Source organism: Chelonia mydas, chromosome 11 (assembly GCF_015237465.2).
Source record: "Chelonia mydas isolate rCheMyd1 chromosome 11, rCheMyd1.pri.v2, whole genome shotgun sequence".
NCBI lineage: Eukaryota > Metazoa > Chordata > Testudines > Cheloniidae > Chelonia > Chelonia mydas.
In genome coordinates, this window is record NC_051251.2 from 11,795,411 (window position 1) to 11,814,852 (window position 19,442).

Genomic DNA, 19,442 nt, shown 5'->3' on the forward strand with positions numbered 1-19,442 from the left:
TAACTTTCCACTTGACTGGATTTGGTCACTAGCATGTAACATTGAATATACTATTCATTTTTAAAAATAAAGTTCAAGTTGTGACTATTTCTCACAAAAGCCAGGGAGGTCACTTTCTGACTCATGTCATCTTAATGACTTAATGAGATATTAGATTTTATCTGAATATAAACTACTTACTACTTTGAAAAGTATATTGAAACCAAACGAATATTTCATCCACCATTTAATAGAAAAAGGTTTTATTGCCTACAGTATAAAACTTAATTTTAATGTCTGCATTTAGGAATTTTAAATAAACTCTTCCCTTGCACTAATTATGATAGTTTTCACAAGGGAAATAGCACCTTAATTCATTAACTAAGAAAATAAATTCCAGTCATAATTTAACTGCTAGGAACCAGCCATTTTATACAAAAAGACAATACAAATATTGACATTCCAAAAACGATACATCATATTAAATTACTAAAAAAAACCCTAACAATTATCTGAACAAAATACAGTCTTTAGTTTCCTCATTCACTGTTTCATAATGCCAGTCTGCAAAGTCCTTTGTAATCTAGCTATGTTGGCATCCAAGGCTGCTAGCCCATTTTTAAAGTCTTCTTCATCTCGTGAAGTAAATGTTGAGAAGGAAGACATGCTCCATTCAGATTTTCCTGACATGCAGTCAAAAGTACAGAAACTAGAGTCAGACATTTCAGTGCCTTTTTTCTGAAAATTCTCCTTTTGATGTGGCATGCAAGTGTAAAGGTATTTACCAGACTGAGGTCTAGCTGATTTGTCTGTAAAATCTTTAGCAGTTCCAGTTATTTCTTTTGGCCTTACTAGGAGCTTGTCTCCTTCCAGCTCAGTTGTCTTCCCTGTGGTTTCAGATGTATTTTCTATTGTCTTTCTCAAGTCGTAGCCACCATTGATTTTATCAAAAATCTTTTTATCATCCAACATCCCAAATCCATTCTGCTTCTGAGAATCAGAGAGGCCACAGTTATAGTTCAAATTCTTGGAAGCCTCACTGACCTGGTGTTGTGCACACATTTTTCTTTCAGATATCAATGACTGTTTTTTAGAGACACTGCTAGTCAATGGAATATAAATGGTCTCATCCAGTTTGTGTTCTTCCTTTGTTAAAGTCCCAGAATCACTAATTGTTTCTGTATCTTGCTTTGATAGAGTAGGAAGAATTCTTTGAGCTGTTATTTCCTCTGCTAAGAGTGTACTTTTTTTATAAGATCCTTCAGCAACAAACTTTTCACAGGCTAGACCTGGCATTTCCAATTCTCCAGTTTTATTTGAAAATTGAAGTTCTGTATTTGTCAAAATTTGATCACTTTCTAATTTTTTGAGGTAACTCATTATGGAAGTACTTACAGGGAATGGGTTGGGTTTCAGCTGTTTCTCATAGTCTTCCAGAAGAGATTTTGTAAGACCTTTTTCAGGTCTGTGTCTAACATGGTCTACAGTGAGGTCAGAGAGAAGCTTGGCCATGCTGCTCTGCAAGGTTCTGTTAAGAGCAATTCATTAGGTCATCCACTATGTATAATGACTTTTCATAAACCATATTTAAAATTTAATATTTAGATATACTTATCAATTTAAGATTGCAATGATCATTTTAAAAACCTAATTCATATTCCACAAGACAGCACAAAAAAAATCAATACAAATTTTAAACTACTCAAGTTCTATTGAGTGTCATTCTTCAATTCAATGAAATGTACCTTTGAAATTAATAGCAAGCAATAAGGTTCTTTCTCACCTATGTGCCCTTATGAAGAGAAGATTAAATGACTTTAAGACAAGAGAACTTTAACATTATAAAGTAACTGGAGGATACAGTATAACTGATTTTGGTCTAGATAATTCTTAGTCCTGCCATAAGTGCAGGGGATTGAACTAAATGACCTCTTGAGGTCCCTTCGAGTACTACGATTCTATGATTTTCAAAGTCTGTGTTAAGATATGGAGGTCTGCTTTTGAAAGCAATTTGGAAAAAATGCTTCCTTTAACTTGTATACAATGCTTAAGTAAATATTTAAATACAGAAATAGAAAAGGGCAATCACAGTTACTCATTTTCTGCTTTCTATGCCAAGACAAATGAAGACTCAGCTCATTACATGTACATATGGCTATCACCATCTGGTGGTCAGCAGTTAGTATAGTTACAGGAAAATATGTAAGGTGTATATACACTGTAAGGAAAATACTGTACACTATTATGGGGGCTGGTAAAATTTGAATTTTGGATAACCCAACTGAATAGTAAAACTTCTAGTACACATCAGTAAAATATAAATAATCCAAAACAAGTCAAGTAACTAGAGAGATCTATTATCAGAACCACACAATATAGGTGTACAAAAGATTGTGAAGCTCCAAATCTTGCCACCATGAACTCATAAAAAAAAAAAACATAAAATAACTTCACAAAATATATGTGATTAAGGCAGCTTCACTCAGGATCTAAGGCTCTCAAAAATGAAGGAAATCTAGTCATAAATTTCATTTTAAGTGTGTCTTTAACAGAGAGAGATCGTTTCTTCCCACAGGAAAACTAATTGTGGGCCCACAAGGGAGAGTATCTGCAAGGTTCTTCTCAGGAAGATTTATCCCAGGTCTTTTCACAAAGAAAAGGGAGACTGCCTCCCCTTCAAACAGGCTGCAGAACTAGTTCCCAAACGCTGCAGGTCCTAGGGAAGGATCACCTGGGTAGCCACGACTAGAGACACAAACAAGGTCATTGCCTTCTCCCATGAATACAGCATGTGGCATTTGACCTACCTGACATGACAGTTAGTTATTTCTAACTATTGCATAAGTTAGAAAAGGGGAAGCCAAAAATTCTGCTTTTATGCTAAATTATTAGTTTTATTGTTCCATCATCTGACACAACCCATCCCACATGTTTATCTTGTCTAGCTGTTTACTTTCTGACCCCTTTAGTGTAAGCTGTCTAGAGGAGGGACTATTGTCTTTGTTATCTGATTGTACAGCATCAGTATAGCCCTGCTCCCTGACTGGGGTTTCTAGGCTCTAGAAAGAGTAAATAAATTGCAAGACTCACAGATAGGCTATAAGATCTTTAGGACTAGACCTTAACACAAAGTTAACACAAAGACAATATAGGGAGAGACTGCAGTATTATTTTAACATTGTTTCAATAATTCAAAATAAGGAAGAAATGTCAAGTAGAAAAACTGTGTGACCAATATTACCGAGTCAATTCACGCAGTCTGTTCACTTCTGCATCACGTTGACGTAATGTTATGCCCAAGATCTGATTTTCTTTTTCCGAGGCTTCCAACTTAAACTGGAAGCTCTTCACGTTTGCCAGTGCCTCATCCACTTCTAAAATGCCAAGTACAATTTTATTTAGTCTTTTTTTAAATGTAAAAGCACCAAATGAAAAAATCAAGTCAGTTCAAAACACGCACCAATTTTCAGCTTTGTAGCTTCAATGTCATACTGCTGTTTGTTTTCAAGCAGTTCTTTATCTTTCTCCTGGATAACTTTTGCAAACTGTTTATTTTCTTCTTTCTGGTTTTCGATTATTTTAAGCAGTTCTTCATTTTTATTGTGCAGTGATTCAAGGCCCTTTAAAGATTCCTTGAGTTGACTCTGGAGTGTCGTATTCAGGGATTGTAGTGAAACTACTATAGGAAGAGAAACAAAGCAAGTTTTTTTAAATGTTTCATTTCTATGCCCAAAAGAAATGTAATTTGTAATTATTAAAGCCGAAATCATCATTCAAATTCTTAGAAATTTAGAACAACAGATTACAATATTTATTATGTTACAGTCAGAAGTTCTGTGTGAATATAAGCATAAATCAAAACTGTAGAGAAAGAATTCTCTTCAGCTACCAGTAGATATTTTACATGTTTTTAAGTGGTGTATTTGGAAAGATTTTTATTAGTGCTAAATCTTTAAATCCCATTATCCTGTACTGGAATGACAAGATATAAAGAACATTGTAACTGATGTATTTGCACCTATCACCAAGATAACGCAACACTATTTTCATCAAAATAAAAAAATGTTGTCTCATATCCTATGACAAGCTACCTACAATAAAATATTTAAGGATTAATTTTCTCTTTAAAAAGTGACCACAAGACTTGGTATTGCTCACAGTGATATCTAAGGCCCTGATCCTGCAGTGACATGAGCATGAGTACATCCATACAGAGCCGGAGAGACTTCAATACACTTGCACACAGCTCACTACAAGACTAGGGCCTAAAACTTCAAGCCTGTGCGGATAATAGTCCCCATTATCACAGTGATAGAATGTGGAGTGCAGTTTTCTATATTTAAAACATGCAATTAAATTAGTTATTCAATTCTGTACTTGTACTTTGAGTACAGTACTGAACTTGCACGTATAATTTTGCAAAGTGGTATTGCCTTCCCTTCTTTCCCCACAGCTTAGTAAAATATTTTTAGATGGGTGTCATGGTAACGTTACCCACTGTCACATTAATTCACAGCAGATAAGCTGCAATTGTCATGTAATGATGTGCTGTGGGTTTTTTGCCCAGTTCTCCCAAAGGAAGATAGAGGAAAACTGCCCTTCTACTTTAAAGTCAGACTCTAATATCAGATGCCTTATGCACTGAGTTATGTAGTTCAAAAACTCTGTTATAATGTGACCTTTGTTTGCAGATAAAAGTAGGAACCTTTGCAAGATACAAGGAGGTTTGCTTTATACCCATCAGTTGTCTGGTGTCTCATCCTCACTATAGTAAGGATACAGTTCCAAATCCTATACTGGAGCTGCACAGGAGGATCCCACTGTCTGCGTGGTGCTCTACTGAGTTCAATGGAGCTAAAATCTTTACCCCCATTTCCCACACCATCACTTGCAATATACACTTGCATTCAAAGTTGCAATCCAGGCTGGATTCCTTTTCAGCTCTCTCTCGCTCCCGGAGTTGCTGGTTCAATATTCTTAATCTCCTAAATGTGAATGATAAAGCATAAATGGAGAAAGTCCAAATACAGAGTAAGTTCAAAAGGTTGAATATCGAAATTGGTTTGTAAATGAAAATTTGCTAATTTAATTAGAATAGAACCGTAACAAAAATGTTTTTAATTTTGGAAGTTAAAAAAAAGTTTTAATAATCTATTTTGTCAAAGTTTGCATTTCCACCTTTCTTTAGCTGAACGAGCTCTTTTCAAAAATCATGGTAACTTTGCTCCATTTTAGCTCAGAGGAAAGGGGTGTCTACTTTTACATTAAGCATGTATCCTGAAAAGAGATTCTTTCTGCATTTGAGAACAGACTGTCTAAAGACATATGCATGCTAACTACTTGGGACCTGCAGTTTAGAAGTTAGAGTACCCACTGGTACTTCTAGAAAAAAGGTCAGTCCTGAGAAAAGATGGCAATAGGTTTCAAATGGAAAAATACACACAGAAAATAATACTCCCTCCTAGTTCTCAACATCCTTTTCCGCATACTTTGGGAAAGCATTATCTAGACCCTTGTTATGCTGTTACGGTTAGAGATCAGTTAATAAGATAAACTACAGGAGGGGTTTGGGGTGCGGGCTCCAGTCCGGCGCTGCTTACCTCGTGCGGCTCCGGGGTGGCAGTAGCATGCAGCAGGGCTAAAGCAGGCTCCCTGCCTGTCCAGGCCCTGCGCCACTCCTGGAAGTGGCCAGCATGTCCAGCAGCAGCTCCTGGGGGTGGGGCAGGCAGCTCCAGCGCACACTGCCCTCGCCTGCGGGTACCATCCCCGAAGCTCCCATTCGCCGCGGTTCCCCATTCCCTGCCAATGGGAGCTGCGGGGGGCGGCGCCTGCAGGCAAGGGCAGTGCATGTAGCACACTCCTCCTTCCTCCCCCAGGGGCCGCAGGGACATGGTGCCGGCCACTTCTGGGAGCGGCGCAAGGCCAAGGCAGGCAGGGAGCCTGCCTTAGCCCCGCTACGCCACAGGGCTGGCAATCCCGCAGGCCAGATTGAAAGCTCGGATGGGCCGGATCCAGCCCACGGGCCATAGTTTGCCCTCCCCTGCACTAATGTCTAAGAACAAGCAGCAATTGTTCAACAAAGAGGATATTTAAAAGTTATATTCCTCCTGGATTCTCCAGAGATAGGCTAAATTACAGTCACTATGCTTTCACATATAGACAAAAACATGTAGCAGAACTTTTATAGTTAGACTTGGCAAAACTCAGTTTTTATTTTTTTCTAATCTTGATAGTTAATATCAATTTTATTTTTAAGGATTTTTAATGTATTTTAACTGGAAATTAAGGAGGATTAAGGGTGGGGTTGGGGCAGCACTGACAGTAGGGCTGCAGAGGACTCCCTGCACAGCTGAGCAGTCCAAGACAACTGGATGCAAGGTGAATGGGAGACTGCACTTCTAGTTCAGCAGAGCAGAGATCCCTGACCAAGACTACCAGAAGTAAGACAAGCCCTGGTCACAGGGGGGAGGCCACACTGCTGCTGAATGGCTCTATCCCCAGCCTGGAGTCATTCAGCAGCAGGGAGGCCTTCCCTGCAGCTTCTCGCAGCCCTGGCCAGAGGTCTCTACTCTGCCTCGTCAGGACTGCAGCGTTCCCTGCACCTTATATCTGCAGGGATTGGGCAGCAGTGGCCCCATGGCTGTGAAGAGAACCCTCTGCAACCCCACTGTCAGACCTCTGACACTGCCAGCTGGTGAGTGGGTCAATGACAACAGAGCTGCAGACACCTGATCCCTGGCAGGCATAAGGTGTGGGGAAGGCTTGTAGTTCTGGCTGGGCAGAACGGAGACCCCCCGGCCAGGGCCACAAGGAGGAAGATGAGCCCTGGATGCCGGGGAGGCCACCCCACCACTGAATGGTTCCTGCCCAGGGAAAAAGCCATTCAGCAGCAGGTGGTCTCTCCTGCAGCCAGGTGCTCACCCTCTTCCTATTCCTTGCAGTCCTGGCTGGAGGTCTCTGCTCAACCAGGACCACAGCCTTCCTTGCACCTGCAGGAATTGGATGTCACCTGCTCTGCAGCAGCACAGGGATCGCTGTGCAGCTCTGCTGTCATGGAATGAGGGAGTCTGGCCATGATAGCAGGGCTGCAGAGAGCTCTCTGACCTGTTACAGGGCCGGTGACACCCAATCTCTGCAGGTGCAAAATGGAGTTGGGGGGGAGGGGGAGTGGTGGGGGAACCTCCTACACTGTTACTGATCAATTTTTGTGTGTGTCAGTTTCAGCATGTCAGCTGAAATCAATGTTTACTGACACATCAATTAAAATTGAATGCTGCCAAACCTATTTGTAGTCTGCTGCTCCTAGACAGATGCACGCTCACCTTTTCCAAAGGACTTCTAACACAATTGGTATTTCCGGTTCCAAAATTCCATCCCTTCTACTGGAGCTCGAAGCACAATAATTTCAAAGGTAACACTGAGAACATCTATCCTATCTATATTAAACATTGTGAAATCTGTTGCCTGCAGTCAAAATGCTTTATTTGAGTTCTAATTTGAAATGTCAACTTTTCATTCAATTTTGCAATTGTATTGCACTTCTCAGCTGAAAATTGCAAAGCACTTTATAAACAGTGGATTCAACTTTACAGTACTTCTCTAGGCTAATATTTTATTTTACGAATAGGTGAAACTGCTGTTTCAAACAGTCCTACATTAACACACACACTAGGGAACTTCTAGTGCATGCCACCAGGTTCCACAGGAGCCAGTTAGTGCATGCCATCCTGTGCGAATTAGAATTTATACCTCTCTGGGGCAGACTAATGCACTCAATACAGTTAGGTTAAGTGATTTACCTAAAGTCACAGAGCTAGTCCATGGCAGAGATAGACCACCTGACTCAGTGCTGCGTTTCAACAAGAGACCATCATTCAGTTAGGAAAACTGATGGAAGAAGTAAAACATTCCTATTCATCGGTAGCAAGAAGCTTGTTCAAATATCCATGCACCAAATATAAATACCTTAAAGATTTTTTTCAGAAGCAATATAGCATACAAAGCATAGTATAAACAAAACCCCTGCATGTGAACACAATATAGACAACAGAAAACAAAAATGTGATCAAAGAATAATACACTGTAACTATACTACAACATGCAATTTATAACAATGAAGTTAGCTAACACCATACATATTTTTGAAATAGGTTGCTCACTCGTTGAATGTTTACTGACCTACGCAACTGGGCATTTTCACTTCTAAGAGGTTGTATAGCAAGTGCTATTTCAGCTTGTACATTGGTACTTCCAACTACTGCTGGCAGTAATGAAACACAGTCTTCTACCTCATGTATTAGCCTCAATATTTCAGAATCATCTATAAGAAAAAAAATTAAACACAAAACAGCTGCATATATATACACAATTAAGCAATTTATGAGATGGCTGAACATAAATTCTATTACCTTTTAAGATGTGTAGAGTTTTTAATGTTTAAATTACCCCTCTTTATTTGCACTTCTTAAATTACTATTTGGCTGTGAAGTATGGTCTAGATCAGTGGTTCTCAACCAGGTGTACATGTACCCTTGGGGGTACACAGAGGTCTTTCAGGGGGTACATCAACTCATCTAAATATTTGCCTAGTTTTACAACAGGCTACATAAAAAGCACTAGTGAAGTCAGTACAAACTAAAATTTCATATAGACAATGACTTGTTTATATTGCTCTTTATACTATACACTGAAATGTAAGTACAGTATTTATATCCCAATTGATTTATTTATTATATGGTAAAAATGAGAAAGTAAGCAATTTTTCCATAATAGTGCAGTGACACTTTTTTGTATTTTTAGGTCCGATTTAGTAAGCAAGTAGTTTTTAAGTGAGGTGTAACTTGGGGATATGCAAGACAAATCAGACTCCTAAAAGGGATATAGTAATATGGAAAGATTGAGAGCCATTGGTCTAGATCCCCGTTAAATCACAGCCACCATCCTTCCAACTGATCTCTGAAGGGAAATCTTTTAGAACCTTTCCACACCACTCCCCGATCACCTCTTCTGGGAAGTGTAAGAGCAGAGCTTTCCCACAGACTGTACGCAGAATGAAAACACTACTTTTACTAATTGCTATAACAATTTTAAGATCTCAGACACACATTGAAACACTCACTTTATCTTCCTTCAGATCAAAACATACAGCTCTATTAAAAAGAAAACTATTGCACATTGTAATTTTGTAACATCTGAATTACAGTAATTCATCACACAATGGTATATTATGGATTTCTAAGAATATCCATTCATGTAGCATAGCACCTGTGTGATATATATTCTACTGTGCTGATAAAAACATTTTTACCTTGGTCTGCCAGTGCCTTGAGCTCTCCCAAAAGATATTTTACTGTTTTAACTTTTTGGGCTGTTTTTTCTGGGCTTGCTTTTTTAGGCTTTAAAACTTTGTCAAAACTTGTCTGACAGCTTGTCTCCCTCACTGGTGCTATGTCAACTGCATTCAAGTCCTCTTCTTCACTGGTAGTACCCTCACTATGTTCCTCAGCGGTTTCCTCTTCTTTGGTATCTGAGACCTTGGACTGTGCTGGATCAAACTTCTGGTACTTCTGACCAACTCTGTCACTCTCTGCTTCATGTGGTTCTAAGAGAGCCAGGTGAGCTTGTATACATCTTATCAAGTCTGCCTCCTTTACCCGTTGCTCATGATTTCCTTGGTTTGAAATCACCTCGCTGCCATAAAATGCTGGAAGAAATGTAGATGCTGTGGAATTATTTGGCACAGCTACTGGTGCACAGGGTGTCATCTGAGGACCAGTGGTGACAGACTGTGCCTGTGAAGAAATAGAAGCAGTAGCAGAAACTCCAGGGAAAAACACAGTTCCTCCTGCTTGTGGTGCACACTGCTTGTAACTGTCAGCAGGAACACCCTAAACAGAGAATATACATATTAAACAAATTATTATTATTTGTATTTTCATGGCACCTAAATGTAGTAGTGAGGTTTCTTTCAACATTTGGAAGCCAATCTTATTTAATGTGGTGTTGCTCACTGTTTGTCATTTAAAAAACAGTTAAAATAGTACTCAAATTCATTCAGGCTGCAGTGTATGACCTTTCATTAAAGGCATATTTGCCTTTTAACTGCATTTCAGTTAAAAGGCAAATATAGTTAGGATTACCAATAAGACTAGTTGGTCTGATCTTAAATGTTATCTGTAATTCAGCAATAGAGCTAAATTGATGTTTTCATCTTTTTATATTGGGGAGGGACAAAAGGAGTCTGTTTTCTTGGGGTGGGAATTCATTTTCAGCGTGCTTGTAAGAATCTTCCTGATATATTTCCTTACTTTCCCTATCTTTATAACTAGTATTCATTGCTGGTACCCACAGACACAGAGGAAAATAAACATATTGTGTACAAGTCAATATTTTTCTGTATTTTGGCATTTTGACTAATATACTATAAACGTATGTGCTGAATGCTACGAACAACATAAGAAGACAGTCAGCACATTTCTAACAATAACTTAATTTTACATAGTGTTTTTTTCGATCTGTGAAGCACAGACTTCCCCCAGTCCAAAACTTCTAGCAAATGAGATGATATCCCATAGAGTGTTGATTGAAGATCATGCTAGCTATGGAACAGTGGTGGCACCCGCAATCTGACTATAGGGGCAATGTAAACCCTCTTCCCACACTTCCCAAAACTGCAGGAGGGGGTTTGCTTTGTTGTTGTTTTTTTAATGTTGTACCCTGAAATAGAAAAGGATATTAAAATGCAAAGCTTTAACACACAAACCATATTTGAGAACAATGGGTTTTACACTACTTTCCACTGATCACGTTAGCACTTCTAGTCACTGTGGTTTTTAATAGGTTAAAATATTCAAGGTTAGGTTAATGACACAATCATCAGTGCAGTGAGATTGGGATGTTACACTGATCAGTAACTATCAGTCCTCCTCAGGAAGGGGTGGGAAATGGAGAATTCAACTTAAAAAAAACATAAGCATAACAAACAGAAGTGAACAGTCCCCCCCACTGGCATGCCGCTTACCTCATTTTTGGAGTCTACTGCAGGCACAATATAAGTAGCAATGCTTGCTAACAATATATTTGTGAATCACCTTTACATCACATAATATATTATAAGCACCACCATATCTATACTTTCATCACAGATTTTATGAGACATAAAATGCACTGAATTTCTTTTTCCTTCGGAAAATTTCCTATTAAGGCCAAGAAAGTGTATAGATTTCAGTAGAAATGAAAGCCACAGAATAAGACAAAGATGACAACACTAACTTAAATGTTTATTTATAGTTTAAATCACGTGTACTTACAGACTGAATGAGTAAAGGATTAGCTGAATGCTGCGGGGACAGACTTGGTGTGGAGGTAGGTAAACGATAATTAAATGCTGTAACACTTTGATATCCTGAAACAAATACACAAAAACTAACATTGTTAAATTTAAAGATTTTTTTTCTTGCCAAAAAAACCTAAAAACAACCCCCAAAATAGTGTCTAACTATACGATAACATTCATACTAACCAGGATCTGAAACAGGGTAAGCAGGTACAGTGGGAATTCCATTACAGCTCGGTGGAACTTGGCCAGTTAGCAGAGACATTTGGGTTTGCACATGCTCACACAGTTTTTGATGCATCACAGGAGAGTGTTGATTAAAAGGCACATGAATTGGTTGAATAGGCTGATTTTGTACTGAGCTTGAAAGTTCTCCCTCTTTGTCAACAGCAGGTGTATTACAAGACGCTGCTTTCCTATTTGACACCGGCACTATAGAAAATAAAGTTGAAGTTTGTATAGTGCTAAAGGAAAACTAACACAAATGCTTACATGAAAATTCCTGACATCAAGAATCAAATGCTATGAACCCATTTGGATTGATTAATTTGATTAAAATTGACAGAAACAATCAAGCCATAGTAAGTTTATTTTACTAAACCAGAGTTTAAAACCAAAATAAAAGTTGCACAATATTATAACCACATTAATTAATTCTGCAGATGAGATAACAGTGAACACGTATTTATTGAGGAAATAAAACAGTTATGGATGAAAACATTGCTTAAGTAAAGGCCAAACCAAGGACAAGTGCTTACCAATTTCTTTATGAATATGGGCAGCAAGAATATTTCTCTTCAGTCCTTTCTTTTTTGAACTATTTCCTTTGGCTAGTATAGGCCTGATAGTAGCCTTAACAGAAGTTACTTTCCCTGGTTTTCGATTTACCGTCTCCATTCCTAATGTTATTTGAAACAAAAGCCATTCAACAAAATAAATAAGAGACCTACAGGAACTAAAATTTAATTCAAAATTTCAATAAGGTACAACCTGTGGCCTCATTTTGCAAAATATCCTGCAGTAAAGCTGCACAGCGATCAAGCCCATTATGTATAGTTACAACCTGAAGAAAGAATGTTGCAGTCAGAATACAGGCACTGATTTATTGTAACACAAAACCAGTAAGGGCAATGAAATAAAGTCAAGAAGTGTTCCTATTTGGAAAGTGTTTGAGTCAGTGTTATTTCTGGACTGGGTTTGAGTCACATATTTATTTACATGCCATCAATGAAATTTTTTTACTGATTTGTTATATTTATATTTGAGAGATTGTATTGTGTTTCTATCTAATGAATTTAATGTTACAGTAATTTTAGTTAATTTCTAATTTGCATGTATAAGAGAGCCAATTCATCTCAAATTACCTGATCCTCAGAGTCGCTGGAATAGAGAGAGTAGCCAGAGCCCACATCAGAATTGCATGCTTTTCTTAAGCCAATCCTGAAAAAGACATTCCCTGTTTACTTCCTCTTATAAATATATAACAAAAAACTACATACACAATGTGCTGCACTTTACAATAGAGCCAAATGCTGTAATGAGATAAGCAAGTAACTGCAGCAGACATTACCAGCATATGTTAGGGTAGGACTGGCCCTTACTCAGAAAGCTTACATGTAACTAGTCCCCATATTCATTCAGTAATCTAGGGGGGAAATTTAATTAATATTTCATAAATGCAAAATGGAAGTCTAAGGCACGTTGTTTGCTAAAGGGGTTAATCTTCCCTCTAGTCATTGTACAGTCCAAACTCCCACTAACTTCAATGGACGTTTTGCCTGTCCAAGGACAGCAGGATCTGCCACTTGCAGCATCTTTCAGTTGGGACTTAATATTTAATAAATGCAAAGAGTTGCTGACATTTAATAAACGCAAAGAGTTGCTGGCTTTTGATTTGTATGGCTGTTTTGAATGCTTACAGGTACACCACTAGACAGTATTAATGATTAAATTCTTACTGTTTTTTTCCACTTGCTAACTTAGCTGCTCCTGTTAGCCTTCCAGAAGACAGTACCTGTTGAATTATTACACAAATATAGACCAATACATATTATTTTAATTTCAATTATTTTTACAATATAATAGAAGTATACCAAATACCATCGGACTGCTAAATCTGAGACAATAAATAAAGTCTAAAAAGGCTAATTTACATTTTTTAAGGAATGAGGGGGAACACAGCAAAGACCACTGAGGGTATGTCTACACTACGAAATCAGGTCGATTTTATAGAAGTCGATTTTTAGAAACCGATTTTATACAGTCGATTGTGTATGTCCACACTAAGTGCATTAAGTCGGCAGAGTGCATCTTCACTATCGTGGCTAGCATCAACTTACAGAGCAGTGCACTGTGGGTAGCTATCCCAGAGTTCCCATAGTCTCCACTGCCCACTGGAATTCTGGGTTAAGCTCCCAATGCCAGATGGGGCAAAATCATTGTTGCGGGTGGTTTTGGGTACATGTCGTCAGCCCCCATCCCTCTGTCCCTCCCTCCGTGAAAGCAACGGCAGAAAATCGTTTCGTGCCTTTTTTCATGGGTTACCCGTGTAGACGCCATACCACAGCAAGCATGGAGCCCGCTTAGCTCACCGTCACCATACATCTCCTGGGTGCTGCTGGCAGACGCGGTACTGTATTGCTATAAAGCACAACTCTTTATCTTCGCAGCAGATTGTGCAGTAAGATTGATAGCTGTCGTACATCTCCTGGGTGTTCCTGGCAGACCTCAGTGAGGTCAATTGGGGTGCCTGGACAGACATGGTTATTCTCCTCTTAGAGCACCAAATGGGAGCCAGAGACTCCAGGTCATTCTCTTCTTTAAGTTTCATCTCACAGAGATTCAGACCACACAGTCGCACCTACCCCAGTCTACCCCTTGCACCCATGGCTCATGAAGCCTGGACAGTAGTAAGGAGCAGTTCAACTATAGGCTGAGCAAGTGCAGAATGGTGGTAGAATGTGCCTTTGGATGTTTAAAAGCTCGCTGGCGCTGTTGGCTGACTAGGTCAGACCTCAGCGCAACCAACATTCCCATTGTTGTTGCTGCTTGCTGTGTGCTCCATAATATCTGTGAGAGTAAGGGGGAAGACATTTATGGCGAGGTGGGAGGTTGAGGCAAATCGCCTGGTGTCCGATTTTGAGCAGCCAGACACCAGGGCGATTAGAAGAGCACAGCAAGGCGTGCTGCGCATCAGAGAGGCTTTGAAAACCAGTTTCATGACTGGCCAGGCTTCGGTATGACAGTTGTGTGTGCTTCTCCTTGATGCAAACCTGCCCCCTTTGTTGATTTTAATTCCCTGTAAACCAGTCCCCCTCCCCTTCAAAATAAAGTAACTATTGTTTTGAAACCATGCATTCTTTCTTTATTAATTAAAAAAAAATGAGATAACTGACACGGTAGCCTGGGTGGGGCGGGGGAAGAGGGAAGGACAAGGCCACATTGCTTATTGTAGCCACACTAAAAAAATCAAACTGTTTGAATGACAGCCTTCTGTTGCTTGGGCCATCCTCTGGAGTGCAGTGGCTGGGTGCCCGGAGCCTCTCCCTCCATGTTCTTGGGCGTCTGGGTGAGGAGGCTATGGAACATGGGGAGGAGGGTAGGCAGTTGTACAGTGGATGCAGCGGGGGTCTGTGCTCTGGTTGGCTTTCCTGGAGCTCCAACAGACGCTTCATCTTGTCCGTTTGCTCCCCCATTAGCCTGAGCATCGCGTCCTGCCTCCACTCTTCGTGCTCACTTAATTCTTTCCTGGCCTCTGCCACTGAATGCCTCCACGCATTAAGCTGTGTCCTACCAGTGTGGGAGGACTGCATGAGCTTGGAAAACATATCATCGCGAGTGCGTTTTTTTTGCCTTCTAATCTGCAATAACCTCAGGGACGGGGATGATAGGGGGAGCGTAGAAACATTCTACACTCTACGATTCTGGGGGGACTGCATGGTCACCTGTGCTGCTGAGTTTGCCATGCTGACCAAACAGGAAATGAAATTCAAAAGTTCCCGGGGCTTTTCCTGTGTACCTGGCTAGTGCATCAGAGTTCAAAGTGCTGTCCCAAGCGGTCACAATGGAGCACTCTGGGATACCTCCTGGAGGCTAATACCATCGATTTGTTTCCGCACTGCCCCAAATTTGACCCAGCAAGGTCGATTTTAGCGCTACTCCCCTCGTCGGGGAGGAGTACAGAAGTTGATTTTAAGAGCCCTTTAGAGGTTGACGGAACGGGGTTGATTGTGTGGACACAGTCATTTTTAAATCGACCTAACGTGGCTAAATTCGACCTAACCCCATAGCATAGACCAGGCCTGAGCCTCAATCCTGCAATTTACAATGCACAGGTAGAGTCCTGAATGCATGGAGCTTCACTGACTTCATGACACTCTGTGCAGATGCAGCAGTCCACCCACATATAAACTACAGGGTCAGTGTTTACGTGTAGACACATATCAGTTTGTTTTGTGGACAGAAGTTATTTCAGTACAGCCCTTTCACTTTCCTCTAGCACCACTGTCACTGTCTATAGCCTACAGCCTTATCTTCTTTTGATATGTCAAATTTCATAAGTTTAGCTAAATCAGGCCAAGTTCATTCCTTAATGGGAGACATCAATGAAAAACCCAGAGTGGTACAGAAAGTAGTGCTGGTAATTCCCCAAAACATTTCTCTGCAAGACAGTACTGAACCAATACCTGAGATTGGTGCTAGTGGATATTGTAAAACTGAGGGCCTGACTACTTGCATTTATTAAAAATCCCATAGACTTTTCATAAGAGTTCAGACCCAGACCAGTAACAGGCTTAAGGTGTGATATAACATGACTGTGAAGAGCTTTGTAATATATTGCAAAGGAGAAAGTATTCACTTCTTTCCAACTGAATGCACAGCACTAGTTTTTACCAATAAGCTGCTGCCATGGCTCAAATATTTGCAGCTGAAATATTTAATAGCAGAAGACCACTTCAAGCAAGGGCCTAAGTGTGTGTGTGTGTGGTACTCATGTAAATAATTTCACTGACCTCAATGAGGGTACTGGCATAAAGATTGCAGGATCAGGCCTACAACAAATATGGATTACGCACACAAGGGCTGAAGCCCATCCCAAAATTCACAACACTACCCTTGATCTTCATAGATCTGCCTCACCTCCCAAATATGTCTCAAGTTTCATATAGCAATGTGATGTCATGACAACATGTCTTCATGTTAGGAAACAAAAATCCAACATCACTGGGCAAATTAGTGATGTGAACACGGGAATGTTGTTCACACAGTTCTGTCCCCTTAAGACTGACACAAATAGGCATATAGAAAAGGGAGTACTAGTGGCACCTAGTACTCCTTTTCTTTTTGCGAATACAGACTAACACGGCTGCTACTCTGAAATAGGCAGATAGCAACCCTGGGCTCTCAAAAATGGGAGAATCTAAATGATTGAGAGCCCAAGTAAGTTGGAAGGAGACTTCAGATGTCCTGTTGTAACACTTTGCAATATCCCAGATCACAAGGCAGGGAAATGTACTTTGGGAATCAACCCCCAACAAGAGGTGAAGCAAAGCAGCTGTTGGCAGTCACCTGTGCAGGAACTGAATACAACAGGTAATAGGGTAGGGGTAGGGGGAAGTGACACCAGCCCCCACCAACCAGGGGAGCTCCAAAGAGTCACCTAAGCACTATTCCTGGAGAGGCTCAGTCACCCATGCACTCACAAGCGGGGAGTCCTGCATCCCTCATCTAGGCTCCCAGTACCACCTGCCTTTAGTAACTCCTAGAGAAGAGTTCCCCTGACTTATGAGTCCAGTCACCTGCAACCCCTGCAGAAGAGAGCCCCTGAACTGTGAGATGGCACCTGCCAATTCCCCCACCCCCCACTAGTGTCCCCAGTCACCTGACAACTCCCCCAGGGGAGAGCTCCCCCAACCTATGATCCCAGTCTCCTCCCAAACCCTCCCACCCTGAGTGTCCCCCAGAGGAGAGCCTTCCTGACCTGTTAGCCCAGTCACCTCCCAACCCATCCCCTGCCACATCCCTAGTGTCCCCCAGAGCACCTGCCATGACTCGTGGGGCCAGACAGCTGCCAACCCTCCCCACGCATTCCTAGTGTCCCCCAGAGGACAGCCCTCACCTGGAGAGCCCAGTCACCTCCCGACTCCTCCCCCAAATCTCTAGTGACTCCCAAAGGAGAGTCCCCCTCTGACCTGTGAGGCCAGTTATCTCCTAACCCCCAGAGTGACCCCCAGCAAAGAGCCCCCATGAGCTCAGTCACCTCCGTGAGTGTCCCCCAGAGAGCCCCCTCAACCCATGAGCCCAGTCACCTCCCAAACCCCCCACAGCCGTAGTGACCCCCAGAGGAGAGCTCCCCTGACCCGTGAGCCCAGTCACCTCCCAACCCCCCACCCCTAGTAACTCCCAGAGGAAAGTCCCCACCCCCTGACCTGGGAGCCCACCCAGTCCCCTCCAAGCCCCCAGGAGCCCCGAAAACGAGACTCCCTCCATTCCCTGCCCCAGACGCCCAGAGCCCTCAACCCGCAGAGAAAGCGACCCCTAAACCGCCGCTGAAGGCGCCCAGTCCCCCCATAACAGTCCTTCCCCTCAGGATCCCAGAGCGAGAATACACCGCGCCCAGCCCCCAACCTCCAGGGGAGACCAAACCCCAACCCCCAGCGCTCGGCCCCCCACAGCTGGTACCTTGTGATGCCGGAGGGTGCCTGGCCTCGCCATCGCTCCGTCCATCCATCCCCGGCCTGGGGGAGGAGCTACCGAGCCATCCCCCAGGGCAGAACCGCGCGGCCAATCCGAGCTCGACTTGCCCGACAGGCCCAACGGCTGCCGCGGCAGGGGAGGAGCCGTCATCCTCTCAGCCCCGCCTCTTCCGGCTCCCTCCCTCCGTGCCCGGCGCCGGCGGCAGCCGGAGCGGGCTGCGGAATAGGGCGGAGTCAGAAAACCAGGGTCAGGATTGGTGGAGGCCACGGCCCAGCGAACCAATAATAAGAGAGAAGCCGGGCTAACCGGCCAAGTCAGAGAGCAGCTCGCTCTCTCACTCAGTCGGCGGGAGCGTCACCAGAGCGCTCGCTGACTGTTGTGCAGGGCAGGGACTCGGTCTGGTCCTCAGAGCCCGGTCCACACGGCCTCTGAGTCAGAGCTGCCTCACCACATAATGCTAAACCGCTCCGGGTTCCCTCAGGACACTGCGCCCCTCAGCCCCACGCCCCCAGCTCCTGGCGCCCCTTTCAGAGATTACCCCACAGGCCCCACTCGACCTCCTGGAATGTCCCGCCCCTGCGCAGCTTTCCCGCCTAGTAAATTGCAGCAAAAGCGACAGGCTGTTGCTTTCACAACAAGGACAACAAAAAAACTTCGAAAACAGACTCCAAGGAGAGACTGCTGAATTGGAATTAATTTGCAGATTGGATACAATTAATTTAGGCTTGAATAGAGACTGGGAGTAGTTGAGTCATTATACAAAGTAAAACTATTTCCCCTTGTTTATTCCCCCCCTCCCCCCCAGTTCCTCAGAAGTTCTTGTTAACTCCTGGAAATGTGCTGGAAATGGCCCACCTTGATTATCACTTCAAAAGGTTTTCTCTCCCCGCATCCCACTCTCCTGTGGTAATAGCTCATCTTAAGTGATCACTCTCCTTACAATGTGTATGATAAACACCCATTTTTTCATGGTCTGTGTGTATATAAATCTCACTGTATTTTCCACTTTATGTATCCGATGAAGTGAGCTGTAGCTCACGAAAGCTTATGCTCAAATAAACTGGTTAGTCTCTAAGGTACCACAAGTACTCCTTTTCTTTTAACAAGGACGTTGTTACTTTCTCTTGAACAGGTCCCACTGTTGAACTGATACTTCTTTGCAGTCACAGTAAAGTGTAACCAATGTTTGGCGGGGGGTGGGGGGGGGCGAAGTCGTTCAAGATTTGTGACCAACTGTTAGAACATAACATACTGGGTCACACCAAAGGTCCATCTAGCCCTGTATCCTGTGTTCGGACAGTGGCCAATGTTAGGTTCCCCAGAGGGAATGAACAGAACAGGCAATCATCAAGTGATCAGTTCTTTGTCGCTCATTCCCAGCTTCTGGCAAATAGCAGTTGTTTTACCTTGTGGTGCAGGGGACACATCAGAG

General features: G+C 42.2%; 1 protein-coding gene across 4 annotated transcripts; it reads right to left on the reverse strand.

Moving 5' to 3' along the window:
- Positions 1-209: 209 nt before the first annotated feature.
- On the reverse strand, positions 210-18,239 carry CCDC14 (coiled-coil domain containing 14). 4 transcript variants are annotated; one of them, XM_037912526.2, is made up of 14 exons: positions 17,996-18,198; positions 13,273-13,328; positions 12,679-12,754; positions 12,305-12,377; positions 12,073-12,213; positions 11,501-11,746; positions 11,289-11,383; positions 9,287-9,866; positions 8,158-8,299; positions 4,885-4,964; positions 3,440-3,658; positions 3,221-3,353; positions 1,375-1,507; positions 210-969 (listed from the first exon to the last, which is right to left on the reverse strand). In XM_037912526.2, the coding sequence occupies exons 1-14, from the start codon at positions 18,158-18,160 to the stop codon at positions 523-525; spliced, it is 2,586 nt and encodes an 861-aa protein (XP_037768454.2). In that variant the 5' UTR covers positions 18,161-18,198; the 3' UTR covers positions 210-522. The 4 variants fall into 4 exon arrangements, with proteins under 4 accessions (XP_037768454.2, XP_027675261.3, XP_007057122.3 ...); XM_027819460.3 differs by having other exon boundaries at positions 210-1,507; positions 9,287-9,770; positions 17,996-18,239; XM_007057060.4 differs by having other exon boundaries at positions 210-1,507; positions 17,996-18,206.
- Between the last annotated feature and the right edge of the window lie 1,203 nt (positions 18,240-19,442).

Coding starts and splice junctions, on each gene's coding strand:
- CCDC14 (XM_007057060.4), bottom strand. CDS start 18,160: ATGACGGCTCCTCCCCTGCCGCGGCAGCCGTTGGGCCTGTCGGGCAAG. Junction 12,214..12,304: donor TTTGCAAAATGAGGCCACAG/GTTGTACCTTAT, acceptor AAATAACATTAG/GAATGGAGACGGTAAATCGA. Junction 3,354..3,439: donor AGCTACAAAGCTGAAAATTG/GTGCGTGTTTTG, acceptor TTGGCATTTTAG/AAGTGGATGAGGCACTGGCA.